A 23,236-nucleotide genomic window follows, 5' to 3' on the forward strand; every position below is an offset into this window, starting at 1 on the left:
GATCCAGTTTCATTCTCTTACATGTAGCTGTCCAGTTTTGCCCAGGCCTTTTTAATTGTCATTTTTTCACTTTCGTTCTCAGTTTTTGCATACATTCAGTCCATATTCATCTGCTGCAGATCCTGTGCAGGGTGCTGGATATACCCAGATTTACTAAGAATCAGCCTCCGCCTGCAAAGGAATTATAGTCAGGCATGGAGAGATAGGGGAGTGGACAGACTATGGTAGTCATCGGTGCAGTTTGCCAACCTTGCCCACTCTTAGTTCTTCCACACACATGGCACATGGCAGGGTTGTGCTTCCTGGCCCCTTGTGATGGGGTGGGGCCTTATGACAATTGCTGGCCAAAAAGCTGTGAGTTGAAATGCAGTGTGTGTGTGAGAAGGAGAGAGAGAGAGAGACTCCCAGGTAAAGCTATTGAGTTGCCAGTGTGAGACCCTTCCAAATTATCTCCCTCTGGCTTCATTAATGAACACATTAATTGTGGTGTTCCCTCCCTGAGCCAACTTCCTGAGTGACTGTGATGAAGAAAGTCCCTGGAAATCCAGGATGGCCAAATAATATGAACAAGAAATAAATCTTTGTTGTATTCAGCTGCTACAATGTGGGGCCTTTTTGTTACTGTGCCATAACTTTGCCTATCCTGACTGAATCACAGTCCCAGACACAGACAGTTACAGAAGTGTGCAGATGCCGTGACTTACGTATTGGTTATCATCATCAGAATTCTTACTATCAGAACTTTAGCTGACTGTGGAGCTCAGATTAGGTTGAGGCCAAGATAGGGAAAGAGGAGTGAGGCACTTGCCCTGGGCACAAAACTGAAGCACATGCCAAATAACTCAGAATAATACTTCAGTGCCATGTTTTAAAAAATCAAAATCAATACCAAAAAAACAAAATATTATAAACAAAGTAGCAAAATGTTGACTAAAGACAGTATCCAGTGCTTCATTTGCACAACCCTGTCTCACTTGTTTCACAGTAACCGACCCCTGATTTCAATAAAACTTTTTCAAATACAGGTTGCCAGCACACAGGCTGTAGTTTGCCAATTTGATTTTTAAAATATTGCATTAAAATATTGCTTATCTTGATTACTGAGCTTTTGGCTCTTTCTTAAATTTTGCACCCAAGATGAGTTAATGAGTTTAATGAGCTGAGTTTGAAAATCGGAGTTAACCAGATAAAAAAGAAGAGAAGATCATATTGGGAAGAAGAAACAGCACAGGCAAAGGCATAAAGGAAGGAAACAGCCAGGGGTATGCATGGCAAACTATAAGCTCTTTGGTGCTTCTGGAGAGAGACTGAGCAAGATAGAGCTGTTGTTCAGTGTTCACTTAACACTTTGTTATGTGTTATGAGTTTTCTCCCATTCCCTGAAACTGAGAGTGCCATGCAGTGTGTAATCCTTGGTCAGTCTCCCAGCAAGCCCGAGCGAATCAAAAATCAACTGTAAATTTTAAAAAATAGTGGCCCTGTGAACTTGCCTGGACAGGTAACAAGCATTTTGGGGATAAATCCTTTGAGCGTGGCTCTCTTTCCTCCAAAGGCAAAGTCCAACCCATTAGGATTAAGCTGGACCACCTCAGTTTGTCCTTTCCCAAGCTGTGGCCATGGATGGTACCAATAAATTATTGGGTTTCGCCTTGGGAGGGGTAAAGGAGGTTTTTCAACTCTGTAGTTCATTCTCCATCCCTCCCTGAATCCTTTGTTGTAGGATTTTGCACCTCTTCCCATCAGAGGGTGGAATACATTTCCCTGCTCTTGAGTCTAAGTTTTAGCCGCGGGACTTCTTTTGGTCATTGGAACATGAGCAAACATCATGCACAAGCAGAAGCTTGAAAAGCACTTGCACAACTGGGCTTGCTCTGCTCTTGCCCTTGGCCAATGCCATAAGAACATGCTCGGGTTACCCTGCTAGAGCATGAAACATGAAAAGCAGAGTAAAAGGTGCCTCAGTCATCCCAGCTGAGGCCATCCTAGATTAACCAACAGCCAGATAACCCAGCTCAGATCAGTCAAACTAAGCCCAGCCAAGCCCAGATCAGCCCAACCCCATGTACTTATGGACCAGATACTGACTGTAGTATATCACTGAGGTATTTCCCTTAGCCTTCAGATGTTTTTAACCATCCCATACCCTTTCCTTGAACCTTCTAAATTTGCTCTTACTTGGAAGTCATATATGTATATATTTTAATTTGTATTGGTTATGTATTGATTCAACTGTAACAGAAAAACCAGAACAATAATGGCTTAAACAAGAGAGAGGTTTATTTCTCTCTCAAGTTCAAGAAGCCTCTGGGGAAGTGGGACAGCCAGTCTGTATTGGGCACAGCTGGAGACCTAGATTCCTTCTATATTGTTGCTCAGCCCATGTGTGACTTCCATTTCCAGATTACTTCATGGTTCAAAACAGCTTCTGGAGTTCCAGCTATTAACTATAAAGTTTTATTTTATATAAATAATTATGTATTTAATGTATGTTTTATATATATGTGTGTGTATATTTATATATATACACATATGTACATGTATGTATATACTCTGACCCTCTCCAAGGTAACATGTGCTTAGACAAAAATCGTAGTTAATTTATTAAGGAAAAGGAGGAGAGCCAGCAGTCTTTCCTACACAGTATGCCATTTATCATCATCATAATAATAGTTATTATGCAATCAATTTGTCCTTCAACAAATAGAAGATGTCCACAAAGGGGAGTCAGACACCCAAATTACAGTCTCAATCCTATCCTGAATTGCGTGACCTTGGACAGGATTCTGAACTTCTTTGGTTTTGTTTTAAATCATCTAAAATCAAAATCCAGTATGACTGGAGAACTCTGAGATTTGCAGCTCGTTTCCAGTTTAGGGTTTTTCACTGCTGAGGTCCTTTCATTCTTCAGGTTTGAACTCAAGTCACTTCCTCAGTAAAGCCTTTCTAGATGCACCCCAGCCTCTAACGTGGGTTCCCCTTCATCCCGCACAGCCCCGGTCCTTTCCCATCACAGCACTTTGGCCATGTGTTGCTAAGCATTTATTAGCATGCTTGGTTGTCATGTGACCATGAGTTCCATGAGGGCAGGGCCATGCCACCTGCCTATCTCCATATCCCCAGCGACTTGTGAGGTGCCTGGCCCTTGGGAGCAGCTCGGTGAGTATCTGCTGGCTCGCTGGATGAATAAATGGATTGAAGTCTTGGTCCTATGTACTGACCACAGAGTCCACCCCTAAGAATGTAGGGTAATTGAAAAAAATTAATAAGAGGGTAATTAAAAAAAAACAGGTGGAAAGTTAAATGTTAATACACTGTTAGTTTAGGAGGAGCAATGTCTATGGCTGGGGGAACTCAGCAAGATTCATCTTATAGCAGCTTCTCCCCTAAGACCAAAACCCTTATCCACCTACTTCCAAAATCTCTGGGCAGATACCCAATGCCAGGGATCTGGGGCCCTGGGGCCCTGGGGTTTTGGTCTATTTCTCAGCCTGGGCAAAATTCCTCTGCCCACAGAGCCACTAGATACTGACAACTGGTACATGTAAAGACAGCAACAGTGAACCTTAGGCTTCCAGTCCCCTTGCCAACTCCCCTCTGCCATACTCTGCTCCAGCATCCATACTAGTGACCAATCCCATCACACCCTCCGAGCTGTGTGGGACGCCTGGCTTCATTGTTTCCCCAACAATGACCATGACACTTCTGGGTCTTCAGTCTTTCACGAGGCGTCATTTCATCTAAGCCTCCCAGTGACCCTGCGAGCTCAATCAGAGCTGAGACGTAAAGTGGCTCATCCCAGCTCCAAATCCTTTGGCAGGAAGGTGGGGGATCCCCAACTTACAGCCCTGCACTCTCCCCACCCCTATGCTGCCTGATGCTGATGAATATGAGTCCAGTAAAGGCCCCCATGTCCCCCTATGAGCTCCCTTTCAGCACGAAGTCATGTGGGGCTGTCAGTGCGAGCAGAGGGGGCAGAGCCAGCCAGAGAACAATGGGCCTGGGTGAGGGGGAGTCGGTGGGGTTCCCTGGCTGCCTTGTCATTGCCATAAACCTCATTACCTCGCGGTCCCCTAGGCCGCCTCTCTCCTTACCCAAGGCATCCGCCGGCTTCGCTGCTGATTCCCACATGGCGTGAAAAGCTCTTAAACCCCCCGCTGTATTTTTAATGGGGGCAGTGACTAATTTAGCCCTATGCCACCAACCATCAAATCAAATCTTCTATTGGTACTTGCTGAGGACTCACCTGGGTTGCACCGGGTTCGGGATAAATCTGGAACTGGAGAGGGCCCAGAGATAGTGATCTGGCAAGCCCCGGGACATGCTGGTCCAGTCCAGTATCGGCACCATCTGAAGGGCAGGCCTGGCTGTGAATGCAGAGCAAACACACCTAGTCCCAGACAGTGGTTGGCCATACTTTGAGGAACAGTGATGCCTACCCTAAGGTCTTCCCCTAAAACAGCCAAATCTCCAGGGGACTAAACATTGGAGTTCACTGCCTATGGTTTCCAGAAGGCAAGAGCCCTGAATTCTAAGGGCAGCTGCTTCATTCTGTCCAACATGGGCAGGAGTCTATTCCATGATTGGCAGGGCTAAATGGATTTTGAAAAATGAAATATCCACCTGTGTGAGATCCTTACATGAGGTGGCAGAAAGGGGAATTCTTATAGGTCACCAGAAGCCCCTTGACATAGAAATCAGAAGATACTGGGTATACTGCTCCAAATTCCATGCCCGTGACTTAGTATTACATTATAATTTGGTACAATCTGTCTGCCTGCTTCATTTCCACTCTGCAGAGAGTAATAACCAATTTTCTTGCCCCTTGTGAAAAGTTAACAAGGAAGGGCTTCCCCATGCAGGTTCTTTGAAACCCTGGCCTCTAATGGCAAGTCAGTTGAGCACTGGTATGACAGAGGTGTGGGAAGGTGGCCATGTGGCAGACTAAGGCTGCCAGGGAGCCCTGGGGTGCCAGCAGAGCCAGGATGGGGTGAGGCAATCAAGGCACCTCGGGTGAAAATGTCAGGAGACCCCCATTCTTGGGGCTTGCAAGTAAGTGGGCCCCTGAGGTTCTGTACTGTGGGCACGCTGCTTACCCTACTAGAGTCCTGGCTCTGGTCACTGGTATCAGTACTTCCATGTCCCACAGATCTCTGTGATGGGGACCAGCTCCCAATCACCTGCTCCACTTTGCAGCCCCCCGTCCTGGATCTCATGGGGCTGAGGAGCTGCCTTTAGCTCCTGTCACCTCCCCATGCCTCTGCCACAGCTGGAATCCACCTGGAGTCCTGACAAGGTAAGGGCTAACCCCTTGACTATCTTCATCTAGCACATGGGAAAGCCATCCCAACAGGGAGAAACAAGGAAACATCATGGATGAGCCCACTTACCCTTGGGCCTCAGTTTCCCCATCCATAAAAGAGAAGATCAGAGTATTTCATCTTTAAGCGTCCTTTCTGCTCTGACTTCCTTGACCACTGCCAGCTCATCCAGACTGCATGGGTTACATTACTACCCATGTTTCCTGAATGCAGCTGGGTCTCAGTGGACAGGTCCCCATGGGCATGTGCAATCCTACAGGAACTCACACAGGGACACATCCTATGGGTGACTACAGACCCACACACAGCCCAGGGCTGGGGAGTGGGGAGGAGAGAACCAGGCAGCCGGATGCTAATCGCATGGATTCCCTTTATTGAACTGTACTAGTTACTGCAGTCAGATTAAGTCACATTTAAAAGCAGACCATCCAGTTGTACTGAAACCGATTATATTCATTACATAGTTTTAATCACTGTCCGGTGAACTGGCAAATCCAATCAAAGCATTAGTCTTTAATTAAAAAATTAAAAGGAAATATTCAGACAATAGCCAAGCAATCACATCACGATGCACAATTACCTAGAATTGCAATTAAAAAGTAGTTAACCAAAGGGGGGAAAAGAAAAACAAGAAAGAAAAAAAAAAGAAGCAAAGGAAAAAAAAAATCACACTAATCCTTTTTTAAAAACTATCAATATAATACATGAAGGAACAAAGGACAACAGCCTCAAAAAGCGGGTTTCTCTAACTCTAGAAATGTAGTCTTCGGCGGAAACTCTAAAAGCACACTAGCTGTAGCAGGACAATAAAAAATACTGAGCATGGAATACTTTTAATCTCTGCCATTAATATTCATTTCCAGCTGCTTATAATAGCAGCGCCTCATGGCCAAATCATTAGAGTTTTACATCTGGGTTGCAAATGACACTTTGATTGGATGTAATGTTCAAATGGCCCTCCCCACGGCGTCTCCGGCAAGCCTTCTGCGGAGAGGTGTCCTGTCGAGCGGTCCCTCACTGTGCGTGCTGGCTCATCGTGTGGTTCTGCAAAGGCGAAGAAAGGAGACACGCATGAGGGCAGAAGAATGGAGAGCATGCCCGTCCCCTCCCACTTGGTGCATTTACGCCGAGAGCCGCAGAAAAGCGTCTGGGTTATTACAAAACAAAATGCAACAAGGAAAAAGTGCTCCAGGGACACAGCTGCCAAGACGCCACGTTGATTTGGGGCTTGGGGATCGGTTCCTGTTGCTGCCAACCTGGGCTCTGTATAAAATTTTTTTTTTTTATTTTAGACCATTCAGGTCTTACCATGGGGACTGGCTATATGGAGAGAAAGACAAAATGCCAGGGAGGTAGCAGGAATTAAAAACATCCCTGTTCACCTCTCCATCTCCCTTTTGCTCTAATGATTAGGAGGAAATTATATCTGATCACCTGCAGGCTTCCCCCAGATCTCCCTCTCAGTCCTTCCCCGGAGCTGCTCTGAGCCGAGGGGAGGGAGACAGCAGATGTGCCAAGCAGCTCTCCAGCCAAGATGCACCCCCGTGGCACAGACGTGCTGAGGCAGTGGGAGGTGGTGGTGCCGGTGCCCAACGCCGAGGACAGGTCACTCAGCAGGAAGGGCACTGGAGAAGAAGCCCACCCATTTGGTCACGTGACAGCACCCGGGCCAGAAGGACATTATGCAGTTTACCCGAACGCCTGGGAATCCAGGGCCCAGGTGGCACCCTCTGGCCAAATGCTTCCCTGTCTCCACAGCCCGTGGCGTTTCTCCCTCATGCCAGCCTGAGCAGGCCAGCAGTGCTGATCTGTTTTCACAGCAGCCAGTGGCCTGGGGCTGGGGGTGGGATTTGGCCTTTAAAAGTGATTTTGTTTCCTTTCAGTGGTCCCTATTCCAAATCCAGCCCAATCTCAAGCCTCAGGTGGTATTCAACACCATGACACCTAGAAAAAGGAAGCAAAATCCACCCGGAGGAGAGGAGCACTGCTTGGGGTAGCACAGGACGTTCAGTCACCAGGAGCAGCTTCTCTGGGGTGCTCCGGCTCCCCAGACCTGGGCACCCCAGCCAGTGCAGCAACTCCTTGGGCTGGAGCTGCCGGCATGTCACTCTGCCAAAGGACCACCAGGGGTCAGATGTGGGGCTGTGTCTCTCTCCCAGGCTCCAGGTCCAGGCTGTGAGGGCCACCAGAGGATACCCGCTGGTGGCTGCTTCCCCAGGGGGCCTGGGGCCACTCCTGCTCCCCCAGCCAGGGCCGCTGTGGCAGCCCCTTCCCCCTGCTGCCTCATGGTGATGTCAGCAACCCCTCTGGCAAGCCCCTGGCCAGGGAGAAGCAGCGCCCCGTCCTCATATGGCAGATGCCTGCTGATGCCCACAGCACGGAGCGCCCACCACTGCTGTCCTTCTCCTTGGTTGGGCTCCTGGGTGCAGGCCACCTGGCTGGGACTTGGCAAGCATATGTGCTCTGTGCTGTTACAGGCACATTTCTTTCAGTCCTCACAGCAGCCTTACAAGGTAGAACGTGGTAAAGTGAGGAAAATGGGGCTCAGAAAAGCTCAATTACTCGCCCAAAGTCACCCAGCTAGGAAGCAGGAAGGGTTGAACCAGGCAACTGGGGTCCAAGAGAGCCAGTGACTTGGGTGAGAAGGCAGGCTTCCCAGCACCCTACACCTCATGGGCACCCCAGTCCATGGATGATCCATACTCCACACCAGACATAAGCACAAACTCTGCCAGTGTGGCCTGGCACCTCAGTGGGGGTGTCATGGACCCAGAGGCACAAGGCAGGTTGTCTGAGGCCACAGATGGGATGCGACAGTTTCCATGGGAACGCCTACCCTCCAGAGAGGCCCCTCTCCCTGCACTTGTGCAGCGCCAGCCAGTCAGTCCTGCAGGGAGCCGAACCCACCCTACAGCAAACCATCCTCCGAGCTTCCAAGCCTTCGCTGATTCAGTTCCCACCCCTTCTTGCCTCCCTCCTCAAACAAGCTCCTCTTGAAATTCTCTGGATGCACAGTTGCTTCCCTGCAGCCCCTTGAGGCACTTGCCCCACTTCCCACGCATCGAGTGCAAGCCTGGCCTCCTCTGCTGAGCCCCCTATCTCGGCTCCACAGTACTTGGCCCAGAACTGGGTGCCCAGCGCCCAGCACTGGCACGGCTAGCACAGCTGCCCAGGAACAACTTGGAGGTCTCACTCAACACCCTGCCAAGAGCCAGTCATTAGCAGTGCCATGTGGCCAGTGCTCTTGGGCATGATCAGGGCCTTCTTTACTTGTGCGGGTTGGGGAGGAGGAAAAGGAGCAATGTTAGGAAGATAAATATGTGTAGCTCTTTTCCTGTTGTCTAATTATGGTTCCTAGGGACTGGCACAAAGTGGACATTGAGTAAATACTTTTGAATGAATCAATGGAAGAATAAATAAATGGATACATGCATGGGTAGGTTATAGATATGGGGGAAGGGGAGAGGGCATTCCAAGTGGAAGTCACAACACAAAGGTATGGAGGCTGGGATAAGCCAGGTAAATGCAGGTAACAGTGGGGTGAGCCCAACACAGAGGTCACAAGGAGGACTGGGGGAGACTAGGGATGGTGGAATCCCTGAATGCCCCTGAATGTGGACTTTGTTCTACAGGAAGCAGGGAACCAAGGATGATATTGACGATATTGATCTCCTCAAGATGATATTGAAATCCTCAAGGAAAACCCACTAACACATGAGGAAAGGGGACTATCTGGGTATTTCTGGATAATGAAGAAGCCTTATGCCAGGATGCCAAGAATAGGGCCAGTGTGACACACATGGCCCACACTAACTCATCCAGGGGCTACTGGCACAGAAATCCTGGAAGCGGAAACCTATGCCTAGGACCACTGGCTAGGAAAATGTGAGAGTAACTGCTGCTCTCAGGTGAAAACAACAGTGGGCCTTCTCTCTTAAGGAGCAGCAGCAGGTAGTTCTTCAGTTAGACTCAAGAAAGAACTTCCTCAAAGAGGGTTATGCGACAGAAGGATAAAATTTCCTTCCCTGATGTTCTACAAGAACAAAGCCCAGGATGTCACAGCAGATGGAAATGTCAAAACTTGATGCCCCAAGGGGGCTGGGCACCAGAACTCATTCAGCACTGTGTTATTAAGTACTTGGTGGATGGCCTGCTCTGGGCTGGGCACAGCAGAGCGTAGAGGAAGGCTCCAGCTGGGCCCACGACCCTCAAGGGGCTGGATTGGGAGGGTTACTCGAGACACACAGGTACCCAAACGTTTGTGTGGGAAAAATGGTGCAGATGGCTGTTCAGCGAGGGAGAACAGTCCGTGCCACCCAGTAAGTGTGCGTGTGGTGGCGGGCGCTGAGGAGCCCAGGTGCTTGGCTGAGGAGGGCATCGGCTCCTCCAGAGGCCGAGGGCACAGTCTCTGGAAGGGCGCAGGGGCTGGCGGGGACCTGTCACCAAGACTCACCAATCACCCAACACACCTGTGCACTGAGCAGCCCCCGGCAGAGCCACTGCCAATCGGCGCAGTTCAAAAACCCTCAAACCCATGGCTTCTTCCCCCATGGCTGGGAGCTATGGTTTCAGGGAAACGGGAGCTTCATCAAGCCTTCTTAAAGAGTTCCTTCCACCCGGCATGGTTCTCACAGGGCATTTTGGCTTAATGTCTATTTCTCTATTTATGCCTGTGCTATATTTAGCCCCTTCAGAGAAGGAAGAAAATCGTTTTTTAAAGATGCTACCGACCCTGCAAATGAACACTTCCCAGCACCGTAAAGGTTGGGGTTGGGAGCCAGGAAGGACTGGAAGGTGCCTAGAGGAGGGACCTGGCATCCACAAGGGTTTCTCTGCCTGCCAGGGAGACACAGGTGTGGGCTGAGGAGCAGGTGAAAAAAATAAAATGGGAGACTAGGAGGGGGTGGGTGGCGCTGGTTGCGGCTGAGATACATCCACTCAGCAGTGTCTGCAGGGCTCTTGTGGATAGAGGTTTCTGGTACAGCCTGTTTTGGGTGCCTCTGCCTGGTGCAATGGTCCATCTGCCCCAGGAACACATCAGGGATGGGTGAGGGTGTGGCACACATCAGTGTCAGAGGTCAGGGGTCCTGCTGAACCTTTTCTCTGTGCAAACTGTCAGCAGAGCGCTTGGGCCCAGGATCCATTTCTCACACCCTGGCATTCATTTACCTGGTCATTCATTCATTCAACAAACCCTTACTGAATCCTTGCTAGGTGACAGCCACCATGCTTCTTGCTGGGCATTCAGCAGCAAAAGTACCCCAGACGGAAGCCCAAGCCAGGGTATGTGCTGGGCACAGAGGGAACAAGTCAGGACCACAGAGCCTGTTGCTGGACCATCCTTCCCAAACACACACATGAATGGGCCAAAGAGAAGTTCAGGTGGGTGTCTCATTTGGATCCACCAGCCCCAGGAGGCATCAGCCCTCTACCTGCCTCACAACAGACACACACACATATGTGTGCTCATGCTCACACACACACACACACACACACGCATGCACGCACACACGCACACTGGTGCACCCCTCCCTTGTCTGCAACAGGGATTTCTTCTTGAAGTGTTGGCTCTGTTTTCTCTCCATTGGGTCTGAGACCTTGTTTGTGCTAAAACATGCTAGCTGCTTAGTGGCCTGGAAAACACCATCCATGAAGCAACAAGAGACTTCTCTGCACACTCTGAGATGCACAGGCACAGGCTGGAGAGGATTTCTCCACTCCAGGTCACTGGAGTCACTCCCTGATATCATTATTAGCTGTCCCACCTGTGCGCCAGCTACACTGATGACAAAATGCCTATAAATCCTAGCACTTTGCCTGGCCCTTAGCAAGTTCCTCTTTCATGCCAGGTGATCACAAGGCAAGCGGTAAGCCTTAGTGGGCTGATAAGGGCTGAGCCCTGCAGTTGAATCCTGGCTCTGCCACTAAGTAGCCATGCGACCTTGAGCGAGTTCCCTGACCAAGGCAGTAGTAACAACGATCCTCTTCCTAAGAGGCCCTGAGGACTCAATAGATAGGTGCATGACCTTCTCCCAGTCCTGGCCAAGAGGAAGTGCTCCATACATCTCCATAAATGGTGTCCATGCTGGGCTTCCTGACCAGACAGGGAATCCGTGAGGGAGAGACTGTTGTTCCTTCCTCATACCCCCATTAGCACCAAACGGTCCAGGGCTTGCAGTGGGGTCTGCATGGAGGTTTGATGCGCTAATCAGCTGTGCCTCTCAGCTGCTCCTCCGAGAGCTGCCAAGGTCTCCGGAGTGCTCCCGAGAGGGTAGAGCCTTGGGCGGTGCTGTCCCCGGAGCAGCAAGCATCTAAGAAGGCATCATTCCTTCCCCACAAAGCCTCTGGCTACAACCTCAGTACCCACAATTTACTGCCTCCCCCTCACCAGGAGACAGAGTCAGATACGGCAGAGAGAGGAGCCTCAGGGAGACTCCTGGGGGGAGGGGAGGTGTGCCCTCATCCATCCATTCACTCATTCCTTCAAAGCTGCCCACTGAGTCTCTGAGGTCAGGCCCTCAGCAGGGCACTGGGCATGTAGAGGTTGAGGCTCCAGCCCTGCCCTTGAGGAGCTCACAGGTCCATGGCAGGGGTGGGGAAACTGGACTCAAGGCCCTTACTCTCAAGGGGCACAACAGAAGGACTGGTCCCCATGTCCTGTGGCAGATGAAGGGTGCAGGGATGCTTAACTCCCACATCCAGAACATCCTACCCAGCCCTATCTGCAAGACCCACCTGGCTCCATCATGACCCCACGCTACCTCCTGACGGTTCTAGGTAGGCAAAGAGGCTGTGGTCTCTTTCTCCCCATTGCTCACTACCAGGCCACACCCTGGAAGGCTTTAGCCACAATGGCTTTCATGGGGCTGGGGCTGACTTTAAAAGAGCTGCCTCCAAGTTGAAGAACCTGCCTTAATCATGAGATGATTAAGTTTCCAGGGGAAAAGGTCGATCCTTGAGGCTAGCACTGCAGCCATGTTCCAGCTAAGCGAGTTTCTACTGTTGTTTCGAGTTGAGCCCTGTGTGGTGGGCACAAGACAGAGAGAGGGTAAGACACATGGTGGAAGGTAGGTGTGAGATTTCACAAAAAGGGAGGATGGAAAGAGGACTTCTGATTGGGAGATACTTAAAAAGTTGGCCTGCCAGCTGCCCTTTGGGGATGGCTTAGGTTAGGATTTGCCCTGGTATGTGTGTGTGTGTGTGAACAGCTAGCTTTCCAAGGAGAATAAACCATCCAAATAATGGCATGGAGGTGCCAATCCTACTGATAACTATCAGAGCTAACACTGATCACTTGCTCACTGACTTCTTAACTCTTCACTTACATAAACTCATTTGAGCCTCATAACAACCCTGGGAGTTAAATACTGTTATTATCCTGATTTCACATATGAGAAAACTGAGACAGAGAGGTGAGGTCCTGCAGCTGGTAATGGCAGTGCTGGATCTGCACCCATGCAGCCTGAGTGCAGAGCCCACCCTTAACCACAGCGCTGTTCTGCCTGTGAAACATGGAAAGTGCAGCATATGTTGGGGGAACAATGAATAATTCAGCTTGGCAGAGGCACAGGGTATGTGCCATGGAGACAAGCCTGGAAAGGAAGGTGGGGGCCTTATTGATGAGGCTCCTTGATGCGAGACGAGGCAGCTCGCCCTTAAATCTGGGCCATGGGGAGCCATTGAAGGTATTTGAGCTGTGGAGTTATGCTAGAGGCAAGGCACAGGGAGAAGCTCACACCTCCAGCCATAAAGGTTTATCAGCAGGGCCTTCATGCTCTCCATCTCCCTCTGCTCCCTTCCCAGGTTCCCCCCTCAAGCCCAACCCCCCCACCACGCACATGCAGTATAGCTTTCCCTTTGGGGAGGGTACAGATGCAGGCAGCCCTGCTTCCTTCTCTGCTGTGTATCACCCGGGCAGCCCCTCTCTGCTAGTGAGTACTTATTTTTAGAAGCGTTTGACAATCGTCCAAAGGTCTAAGACGAACAGATGGCCTGTCTTAAAGGCTCGTATGTTCGCTAGTTTGCACTTCTGACAAACGGTAAGCGCACTCAAGAGCACGCCATAAACAGCGCTGAATGAATACTCAGAACACAATTTAGCTAATGCACGTCATTAAAACTAGGAGTGAGCAATGGCTGAGGTTCCCTCTAAATGCCTGCCCAGGGATGCAGCCATCCCCCAGGGCCCAGGCTATGACCACCCTGCTTCCCCAGGTGGCCTCCACCCAGGAAGCCGGCATTTACCCCATTTACGCAGACAGCAGGGAAAGGTTTGCCGTGTGGAAGTGACTCCCCTCTTTGGCATCAAGGGTCCTGGGTGACGCTGCCGACCCACTGGCCTGGGCAAAAACTCTGGAATGTCCCATGAGGCAAAGGCAGCTTCTCCATGTGTGGGGATGTGTGTGAGGCTTCCCCGCCCTGCCTCCCAGACAGCCTGACAGGCTGTCGTCTGCCACTCCAGATCAGCAGGAATTGAGCGTCGCACCGCTTAACCAGGGAAGTCTGTCTCTCGAGTGAGAGGTTTAATTCATCTGAACTCCTGTCCTGAAGGGAGATTCCAACTTCCAGGGACCAGCAGGGTTGTCTTTGGAAAGAATCTGCTTTTCTTGCAGAAACAAGAGCAGGAGCAGATTCAGAGCCCTAAAAGTCACTTAGGAGCATGGGAGGAGCAGCTACATGGCCCAGACTGTTCTGCTGGCAGTGTCCCCAAAGAAGTGACCTGTGGGGTTCTCTCCTCACTGCTCTAAGGCACCCAGTGGGGAGGCGAGTGCCCCTCTCTGAACCTTCTCTCACCTGCGCTCTGCAACACCCAGAACACAAAAGACCAAAGCAGGTGGCCTAGAGAACAATCAGTTCCGTGAGCAGGAAAACATCTTCCTTTGAGTAAATATGTGGGAGAAAATGTTGTGGAAAGAAAAAAGCCCAATAAACTCCCAAAGGGGCAGGTTCTATATTGCTGTGCCTTAGAAATAAAACCCACCAGAGAATAGATTATTAGGAGGGAGCCGAAGCCTTCTATTAGGAGCCCATCCCGTAAACAGGCTTCCATTCAGAGGCACCCAACAAAACAAGGGAACTAATAATACCTGCCCAGAGGGACAGAGGCTCGAGGGACTGTACTTCAGCATGCAAATGAGCCCAGTCGGTCTGTCTGTGAGCAGAGACCGGCAGGCAGGCCAGCCATGACACCACTTAAGGTGGCAGGAAGACAGGAGTCTCCTGGTTGTTGTCACAAGCAGAGGAAGATGAAATCCTTCCAGGGCTGCTTAGAGATTTGCCCCTCTTCGGCAACAGAGGCCAGTCCTGACCGTGGGTTCTGCGCTCATCTGTCTGGGCCCCTCAGGGACAGGGTACCTAGCAGACTAGGGACTGAGGGTAGAGAATTGAGGGTTCAGGTAATGGTGTCCCAGGTGACTACCAGTTCCCTTTGGCGGCTGTTGGCCCCCTCCTGGGTGGGGGATACCACACTGCCCTGTCAACCTCCTGGGTCACTGTGAAGTCCAACCTAACCACATCAACCAAGAGTTTGCCTGGAACCAGGCCCCTGGGAGACAGTTCATCTCAAATACAAATTAGAAGAAGGTCCGCCACTCTCAAAGAGCTTGAGTCAGACCCCTAACAGGCATTATTCCTACCTGATGCAGCCAGGCAGGAATCCAAGCCCACACACCACATCTGAGCCTGAGAGCAACCAACTAGAAGTTCCGAGCCTCCATGAAAAACAGCCCGGGTGACGGGCTCCCAAGACCGAGAGAGGCGTCTCTCTTCCCAACTCAAAACAAAAACACACCTGCCATTCCTAGTGTGGGTCAAAGAAGACCATGCCCACACATAAATGTTGAGTCACTATGCTGTACCCTTGGAGCTACTATAAACTTTAATATTATCCTTCAATTTTAAAAATTAAAAAAGAAAAGACCACATGCACAGAACACTTTGGGAAGACCAAGGCATCCTATCAATGGGGGCGCCAGACTCACAGTCAATATGGACAGCGTGAGAAAGAGCTGCTGACATTTGGGAGACCCCATGGTGGGCAGGGTTCCTCTGACCATGTGCAGCCTGGACGGAGGCCTCCAGCGCAGGGGCTGGGGTGTTGTCGGGTCCACCCTGCAAGTGAGCACAGCCCCCACCAGGTGCAAAGCAATAAGGCACAGTGGGGACAGATCATACCAAGAACCCAAGTCTCATCAGAAAGAGGCAGTCCTCATCAGCTCCAGGCTCATTTTATAAGGAAAACTGGAAATCTAGAATTTTTAAATATAAAATGTCTTGATGTTTAAGCATTACACAGGCTAATCAAAATATGTCTGCAGGTTGAATCTGGCCCACAGGCTGCCCCACTTGAGGCCTTTGGTATTTGCTGAGGACCTCAAGAGGCCTAAACATCTTCTAGTACACCGACTGGGTGGATGCATAGGACAGGGGTGGTGGTTGGAAGTGGTGACCCTAGATGGTACACACCCATCACTGCGGGAATGGGATGCGGGACCTTGTACATTTATGTTCTGAAGAAGAGAATGGAGAATAGAATAATAGAATACAAGGTAAAATTCCACTGAGGCCAGTACCACCCCAAATCCTGGGTACTGCTGCCCCCTCGGTGTGTCCCCCAGGCGGCCTGCGTGTTTCTCAGGCGTGCCAGGTGCTAGCAAACCCCCCTTCTCTGGAATCACACAGAAGTGCCCAAAGCCCCCTCAGAGGGGGGTACCAGGCAGCCCCTGGGAGAGGTCAGCATGAGTGTGCCGTATCCACCCCATTCAAGAATCTCAATGATTGTCCCTGCCATCTTCCTTTCTCTCAAAGACCTTGGGCATCCCCCCACCCATCGCCCACTGTATCTCTTGGAGGAGAAGGACAGAGCCAGGCATTGCAGGTGACTGCCCCTGAGGAGGTTCAGGAGCCAGCAGAGCTCCTCTTACTTCCCACCCCCCCACACACACTCACAGGGGCCCTACGATTACACACACATACAGACAGTACACTGATGACGGGCTGCAAGGTGGTTCAGGGTTTGGCTGTTATCTTTGGCATTTCATCTCCCCACACTGTGCAACTAACCCATCCAGTTCACACCCCTGCTAGGACCCGTCCAAACGCCCCCACCTCCCTAGGATGTGGGTTCTCTCTCCAAGGGGCAGGGAAATGGAAGGTCTCTGCTTAACCCCCAAGGAGATCTGACACCTGCTGGGCCCAAAGCCTCAACCACCTTTTTCCGACTCCCCAGACAGGGCCAAGCTCTTTCTTAGCTCAGCCCTCACAGCAGCCATTCCTCTGCCAGGTAAGCCCCCCGACCACAGTTTTCTCAGGCTCCTCCCCATACAATTTCCATCCCCTGGGAAAGACCTCCCTGCCCACACATTAAGTGGCCACCCAGCACAGTGTAGCTCTGCACTGCACAGGCATCCTTGTAGCACCTTCCTCAACCTGCAATGACCTGTTGTTTCCCTGCCCTGGTAAACTGCCCCTTGCGAGGCAGTGAGCTGTAGGCCGGGACCAAGTCTCTCAGCATTCTGCTGTTCCTCTAGGGTGGGTTCAGAGCCTGTCCTTGCCAAAACTCAACAAGTATTTCTGAAATGGCAGCCAGCAAGCTACAGTAGCAATGCCAAGCCTCCACTGACAAGGTCAGAGACAGAAGAAGAAATGGAGCTGCCCCTCTCCCCTCCCTGCCCTGCCCAGAGCATCTCACACTTTTTTCTTAAAAGTGGAGGGATCCTTTGAAGACATTACCGTGTGATTCTGCTTCTGTGAGGTTCATAGAGTAGTCATATGAGTGGAGAAAGAAAGTAGACTAGTGGTTGCAGGGGCTCGGGGAGGGGAATGGGGAGGTCGTGTTTAGCAGGAACAGAATTTCAGTTTTGTAAGAGGAAGAGTTCTGTGGACAGTAGTGATGACTGCACAACAATGTGGATGTACTTAGTGCGACTGAAGTGTTCGCTTAAAAATGGGTAAGATGGTCAATTTTATGTTGTGTATTTTACCACAATTAGAAAAAAATTGGGTAAGATCCTACAGGGTAAGCGGGCAGGTGGGAGGGAGAGAGGTTTCATTCCACATAAATAGCTGAGACACTCGGGGCCATTCCTGAGCTGCCACCATCCCGTCTTTGGTTCCAGGGTTGGAAGCTGATAGTTGCACAGACTGTAGCAGTGAGATGCAGCCTGTGGAGGCCTTGGATGGATGAGAAGGAGCTGTAGCATCCAGGGGACAGGTCACCTGCTAAGCACCAGCCGGCACTGGATGCAAGACCTTCTCCGCCTCTGTGCTGGATAGGGTTTCCTCTGCAGTGCCCAAGCCTATGCTATTGTTAACTGTAGGGCTCCCAGGGACGGGCCAGGGAAGAACAGAGGACTTCAGGAGCACAGGGGCCGAGGCGTACTCCAGAAAGGCCTCCCCTACAATCAAGTCAAGAAGACTCGGGCCTTGACAGCTTTCGAACCCTGCTGGACAGAAGTGCCCATGTTTTCTCACTATTGCAGCTGGGGAGGTGGGAAGGCAGGCATGTGGCACACCTACAGGCCTGAAATATTTTGCCATATTGGGAAAAAGTTTTTTCCCTTTAAATTTTCTGAAATCTTTTCAGTTCTTTACAACTTAAATATTTGTTCATTAAAATTTGATAAGAAAACACACATCCACATATAGTCATCATAGTTCATAAGCTCAAAATCAGGACAAATAGCCAACAGCTGGGACAGAATAGTTGAAATCAGGGCTATCCTGAAAAATCTAGGTCACACGGTCACTAATTATACAGAACACATATGTCCAGGTCCCTCAACTAACTCATGCTTTTAGGTTTTATGAAGTGATTTTTTTAAAGACTTTGATCATATCCACTTCTACTTTGCTCCAAATTTTTGCCAAAAGGAAATTTTCCTGCATCCTCAAAATTATTAGAAAATTAACCCCTGCAGATGGAAAGTTATTCTGACAGATATTCTGAGAGTGGTCCTCCTCAGAAAACATGGCCCATCACCCCCAAAATGGCTCCCAGAGCCCACATAGCCCAGCTCCCCTCGTTGACAGGCCCCCAGGCTGCATGGCCAGAAGTTCTGAGGGTGGACCTAATTTGCTGTGATGAATTGTATGCATGCACCAGCGATCAAAACCACAGCTGAGACCGATTATGTTTAATGATCGTGATGGTTCTTGAGAAAACACTGGGTGTACACCCTTGCCCATCCGGAGAGGAAGTCCAGCCTGACACAAAGCAAAAGACAAAGGTGATCCCTGCCACCCAAAATGGCAGGACTCCACGGGCTGCCCACCGCTCAGGAGCTGGTCCCACCGATGGGGCTGAGGAACACAGTGGCCCAGTCCTTAGTGCCTCATCCTTCCCTCTCATCTACACTCAGCTTCCAAGCAAATCGTGGGCACCTCCTCACTGCCCACATGCCTGCCCTACCATGACCAAGTGGGTCTGCCCTGCACATTCCCTCCCACCACCAGAAAGAACTCTCTGGTTTTCAAAGAATCATCTATATCCCGTCTGTCCCACCCCAGACAATTCACCAGAGGAGAGGTGTGTGTATGTAGGTGCATATATAGTTTAGGGTCAGGGAGGAATGGGTAGCAGGTAAGCATGGAATTAAGAGTATATGAGGCAGGTGTCATGAAAGCAGTGTTCCTGGTGCTTACTTAGCACTCAATATTAATGGGTGTGTAGCTGGATGGATGGAGAGGATAGTGGGTGGATAGATGGGATGGTGGATGGAGATGGCTGGATGGATGAATGGATAGATGGCTGGATGGATGAATGAATATGTAGATGACTGGATGGGTGGCCCATGGATGACTAGTGGGACAAAAAGGAGCACATGAATAAGTGGGTAGGCAGGTGGATGGTTTGGTAGAAAGACAATGGGTTTTGGGGTTCAAATCCTGTCTTGGCTACTTACTATATATGGTAACACAAGCAAGTCAGTTTATTTCTCTAAGTACCTGCTTACTTACCTGAAAAATGGGATGAATAATGCCTACCTCATAGCCTTGTTATGAGCTTCAAATAGATAACATGTAAAAGTTTTTACATGTAAAATGGTATACAGATGTTTAATGTTGCCATAATTAATACTAACCACAAGGCTTTGCCATCACTATCAAAAGCATGGATGACCCCACATTTGGATGCGGTGGCTTCAGAAAGAAGGAAGGGGAGACTGAGGTGGTACCACAGGTCAGGGATGCAGCTTTTGGACAGTGCATGTAGGTCTGGATTCAGTGGGGGCACCGGTCCCACTTGCCCCCTACTCAAACACCCAAACCCAATGGGAGGAGTACATTCCCTGCTACCACCCCACTTTTCACCACAAGTCTCCTACTTTATTGTCCTTTCCAGCCTTGGGTGTCAGGTCTGCAAAATGTGAGCATACACAGCACTTCTAGAGGTCCCAGGGTGTTGAGGTGCCAATGAGATAACATTTGCAAACTGTGAGGGGTTGCAGCAGGGGCCTCATACTCAGAGCCCAATCCCTGCCCCAGACAATTCCAGCAGCTTGCTTCCTTCTCAACCTCCACCGTACTTCTTACCAATGCCCTATTTAATCTAGTCTAAGACTCCAAATAATATAAGATGTTCCAGTAAAAGAGATCATGGAACAAAAAATATAACCAATTAAACTATAAGAACACAGGGAAATATTCCAATTGAAGAGATGTTCTAATGATAAGTTGTGCATCTTAAAATATATCAGTGAAACACAGTAACAGTTACCATATATTGAGCTCCTGCTCTGTGCCTAAACTGTTCTTTATTTATTATCTTTACATTTCACAACTGTCCCCATTTTACTGATGAAGACAAAGGCTCAGAAAGGTGAAGCAGTGAGCGAAGTCATGCAATTGTTAAGAGGTGGTGCTGGGACTTGAGCCCAAATGCCCTAGTCTTAAGGCTACTGACCCCCTCTTGCTGTCCCCTATCCACCCCCTCTGCCTCCTGATGCCACTGACAGGAGACACCAGACTGAACCTGCCACCTGCCCTTGCCCATGCCATAGCACACGGTGACTCCCACTGTAGCCCTGAACCAGCCCCAGCCAGTCCATGTTTGGTTTTGTCTCGACTCCAGAAGCAGAGCGAGCAGGGCCATGTTCATTATTGACACAGCAACATTAATTCCTGCCATCTCCTCCCTCTCCCCTCCATGCCCAGCCCCCACCCCTTGCCTCTCCTGTGAGAGCTGACGGGCGGCTGCTGACTGGTGCTCCTGAAATGCCAACTTGCATTTCTCATCATTAATTTCTTTCTAAATGTCATTAGTAATTGTTCCTGCTCGACCAAAGAGTGCAATCCAGACTTCCGCCAAGAACACCCGGTTCTTATCTCTCAGCTGTTAGGGGCCGAGCACCCCCAGCCACGCCAGACCCTAGCATCCTCTCAGGAGGCAGCCAGACCCGCTACCAACAAGTTGAAGAAAGACAGATTGCTGTATCGAGAGAGAAAGCCTGCCCCATTTTTAACATGAATGAGTTCAACAACAGGTAAATCCTGCCTATGGTATTAAGGCAGTGGTACAATGCTCAGGCCCTGCAGCCAGGCTGCCTGGGTTCACATCCCATCTTGGCCACTGCTTATCTGTGCCTCAGTCTCCCCATCTGCAAAATGGGGATAATAGCATTGGCATGTAGCATCATCCTGAAGATAAAACAGGATAATCAATGCAGAGGGCTCCCCATAGTGCCTGGGGGCTGTTGCTTTTCCTATTGTTCCCCACAAGGGTTAGGCTTGTCTTGGCCACATACTAGCTATGTGACATAATATTGAGTCAGGTCTACCCCCAATGCCACCCCCTCTGTTAGGGCCCTCCAGCCGGGCACTATGCTTTATGTTTCACAAACATTATGTGGCACCCCCACAATAACTCTCCAGGAGAGGCAGTGTTGGCCCACTGTCCAGGTGAGGATGGGGAGTCACAGGGGGAGTCAAGAGCCCAAGGCGACAGTAAGCAACAACTCTGCACTTCACACCCTCTGGCTCCCAAGGCCCGAGTCTTTGCTGTACCTGGGGCCGCCTCTTTGTCTAAGGCTGTAGGGGGTTGGGGGGATGGGGCTTTGCACAGTGTCAACCTCTGGGACCCTCAGACCAGCCTGGTGCCCACTGTTATTACTATTATCATTGTTTCTAAGAAACTGAAGGCATTTGGTCCTGGCTGGGACAGCGCCGGTGAGGGCTGGGCTAGCGGCACACACAATGGCTGCTGGCTTGAGGATCCTGGCAGCTCCCCCATGCCCATCTGTCGTGATGGCACGGTGCCCCTCCAAAGTTGGTTGGCCCCCTGCCCTAGGGCATGAATGACAGGCTCTGATGGGCAGACGGGCAGCCTGAGGCCCATTCCAAGTGCCATCTCTGCCTGGGGCTGGGCCGTGAGGGGAGCCCCCAGCCCCACCTGGGCCTCCACACACTTCACTGCTCAGGCGGGCAGAGCCCCGGTCTCACGAGGGCATCTGAGCACAGCCAGGACATGCTCCTCCCAGAGACCATTCCTCCCGTGCTCCTCTGCAGCGACCGTGGCAGCTGCCGCCCACTCAGGCTGCCCAGAGCAGGCTAGCCACACACCCTGGGACCTGCGCAGCCTCCAAATCACCCTCTGGAACTCTTCCCCTCCTGGGAGGTGAGAGCAGGCCTCACCCTAATGTTGCTCATCCTGCCCCAGCACCCAGAGGCCTGCCCTTGGCTCCTTAGGGCTCGAGAGTCACCTGCAAGTCCCCTGCCTCAGCTTCAGGACTAAGAACACAGACACTAGTGTCGGGCTGCCTGTGTTCTCAGCCCTGCATCTCTAGCAGCTACATGAGCCTGGGGAGCCTCAGTTTACCCATCTGTGACATGGCCACCATAGGATGCTGCACTCATGGGTCCCTGCGAGGTCTTAGAAGACTAAACACATGAAGAGATGTAGTTAAGCTCCCCGTAAGCCTTGTTTTTCCTACTTCGGGATCAGTGACTCAGGTCTCAGGAGGACAAGGAGCAGAGTCTGTGCCCACCCCTCAGTCTTCTCCAGTCACAGACCCTAAACTGGCACACATGGCCTCTCAGGAGGCTCAGACACCCCAAGTGGTGGGAATGGTAAGACATGATGACAATGACACACTTTATTTGAGCAGGAAAGGCCCAGCCATATTCAAGAGTAAGGAAACCAAGAGACACAGATGGATGGTGCTCAGAGACACAGTGGGAAAGGACAAAGCCCAGGCTCCCATGCTTCCTGTGATGTCACATGGGGGCCCAGCTACAGAGTTCTGGGGTGTGCGGCAGTTATGTTTGTCATACAATTTGATTGGGATGATATGTTACAACACTATATGTACTACAGTATAGTGTATTACACTATATTATCTCACAAACGTATGATATTCCTTATCCTCATCAGTTTACTGTTCCTCTCCCCACAACACCTGGGGGGCTTAAGCCTCTGTCCCCAGCACCTGCACACATCTGGTCCACAGCAGGTGCTCAGTAACACAGGTGGGCTACACTGAGCAAAACCATGCACCATAGACTGAGCGAATGAGCAATGAGGGAGTGAACTGAAGGCGCAGGGTGCCCAGACTATGTAGAGTCAGGATGATGAAGATGGCAACAGTGGCCCTGAGCCAGACTTGGCAGTGAAGGCTTTCCAGGCACCACTGCCTCTGGTCCCTCCAGTACGCACGAGGAAAGGACTGCCATTACCCCCCATTTACTGAGGCCCAGAGCAGGTGAGTGACTTGCTCAAGCTCACAGAGCTGCTTGGTAGTGGGGCTGGGATTTGAAGCTAGGCTGTCCCTCCCACAGCGTCACATGACACCCCCGCACCATGTTGTCACATTTAATAGAATAGGCTCTGGTTTCCTGTCCTAGTGGGGAAGGCAGAACTCACAAAGCAATCATACCCTGAAATGTGCCAATTACCAACAGGAAGCTTTATATTCTAAGCGCTG

The 23,236-nt window shown here is 50.5% G+C and overlaps 1 protein-coding gene across 5 annotated transcripts in view; it reads right to left on the reverse strand.

The window, feature by feature from the left end:
- Window positions 1-5,674: 5,674 nt before the first annotated feature.
- Window positions 5,675-23,236, reverse strand: part of ZNF423 (zinc finger protein 423) — a 319,514-nt gene continuing 301,952 nt past the window's right edge. For all 5 annotated transcript variants that reach the window (XM_036880775.2, XM_036880774.2, XM_057493430.1 and 2 more), the window contains one exon: window positions 5,675-6,362. In XM_036880775.2, coding sequence (XP_036736670.2) covers window positions 6,333-6,362 — 30 coding nt within the window. In that variant the 3' untranslated portion in view covers window positions 5,675-6,332. The remainder of the gene's footprint in view (window positions 6,363-23,236) is intronic.

The sequence above is a fragment of the Manis pentadactyla genome, chromosome 15 (assembly GCF_030020395.1).
Source record: "Manis pentadactyla isolate mManPen7 chromosome 15, mManPen7.hap1, whole genome shotgun sequence".
NCBI lineage: Eukaryota > Metazoa > Chordata > Mammalia > Pholidota > Manidae > Manis > Manis pentadactyla.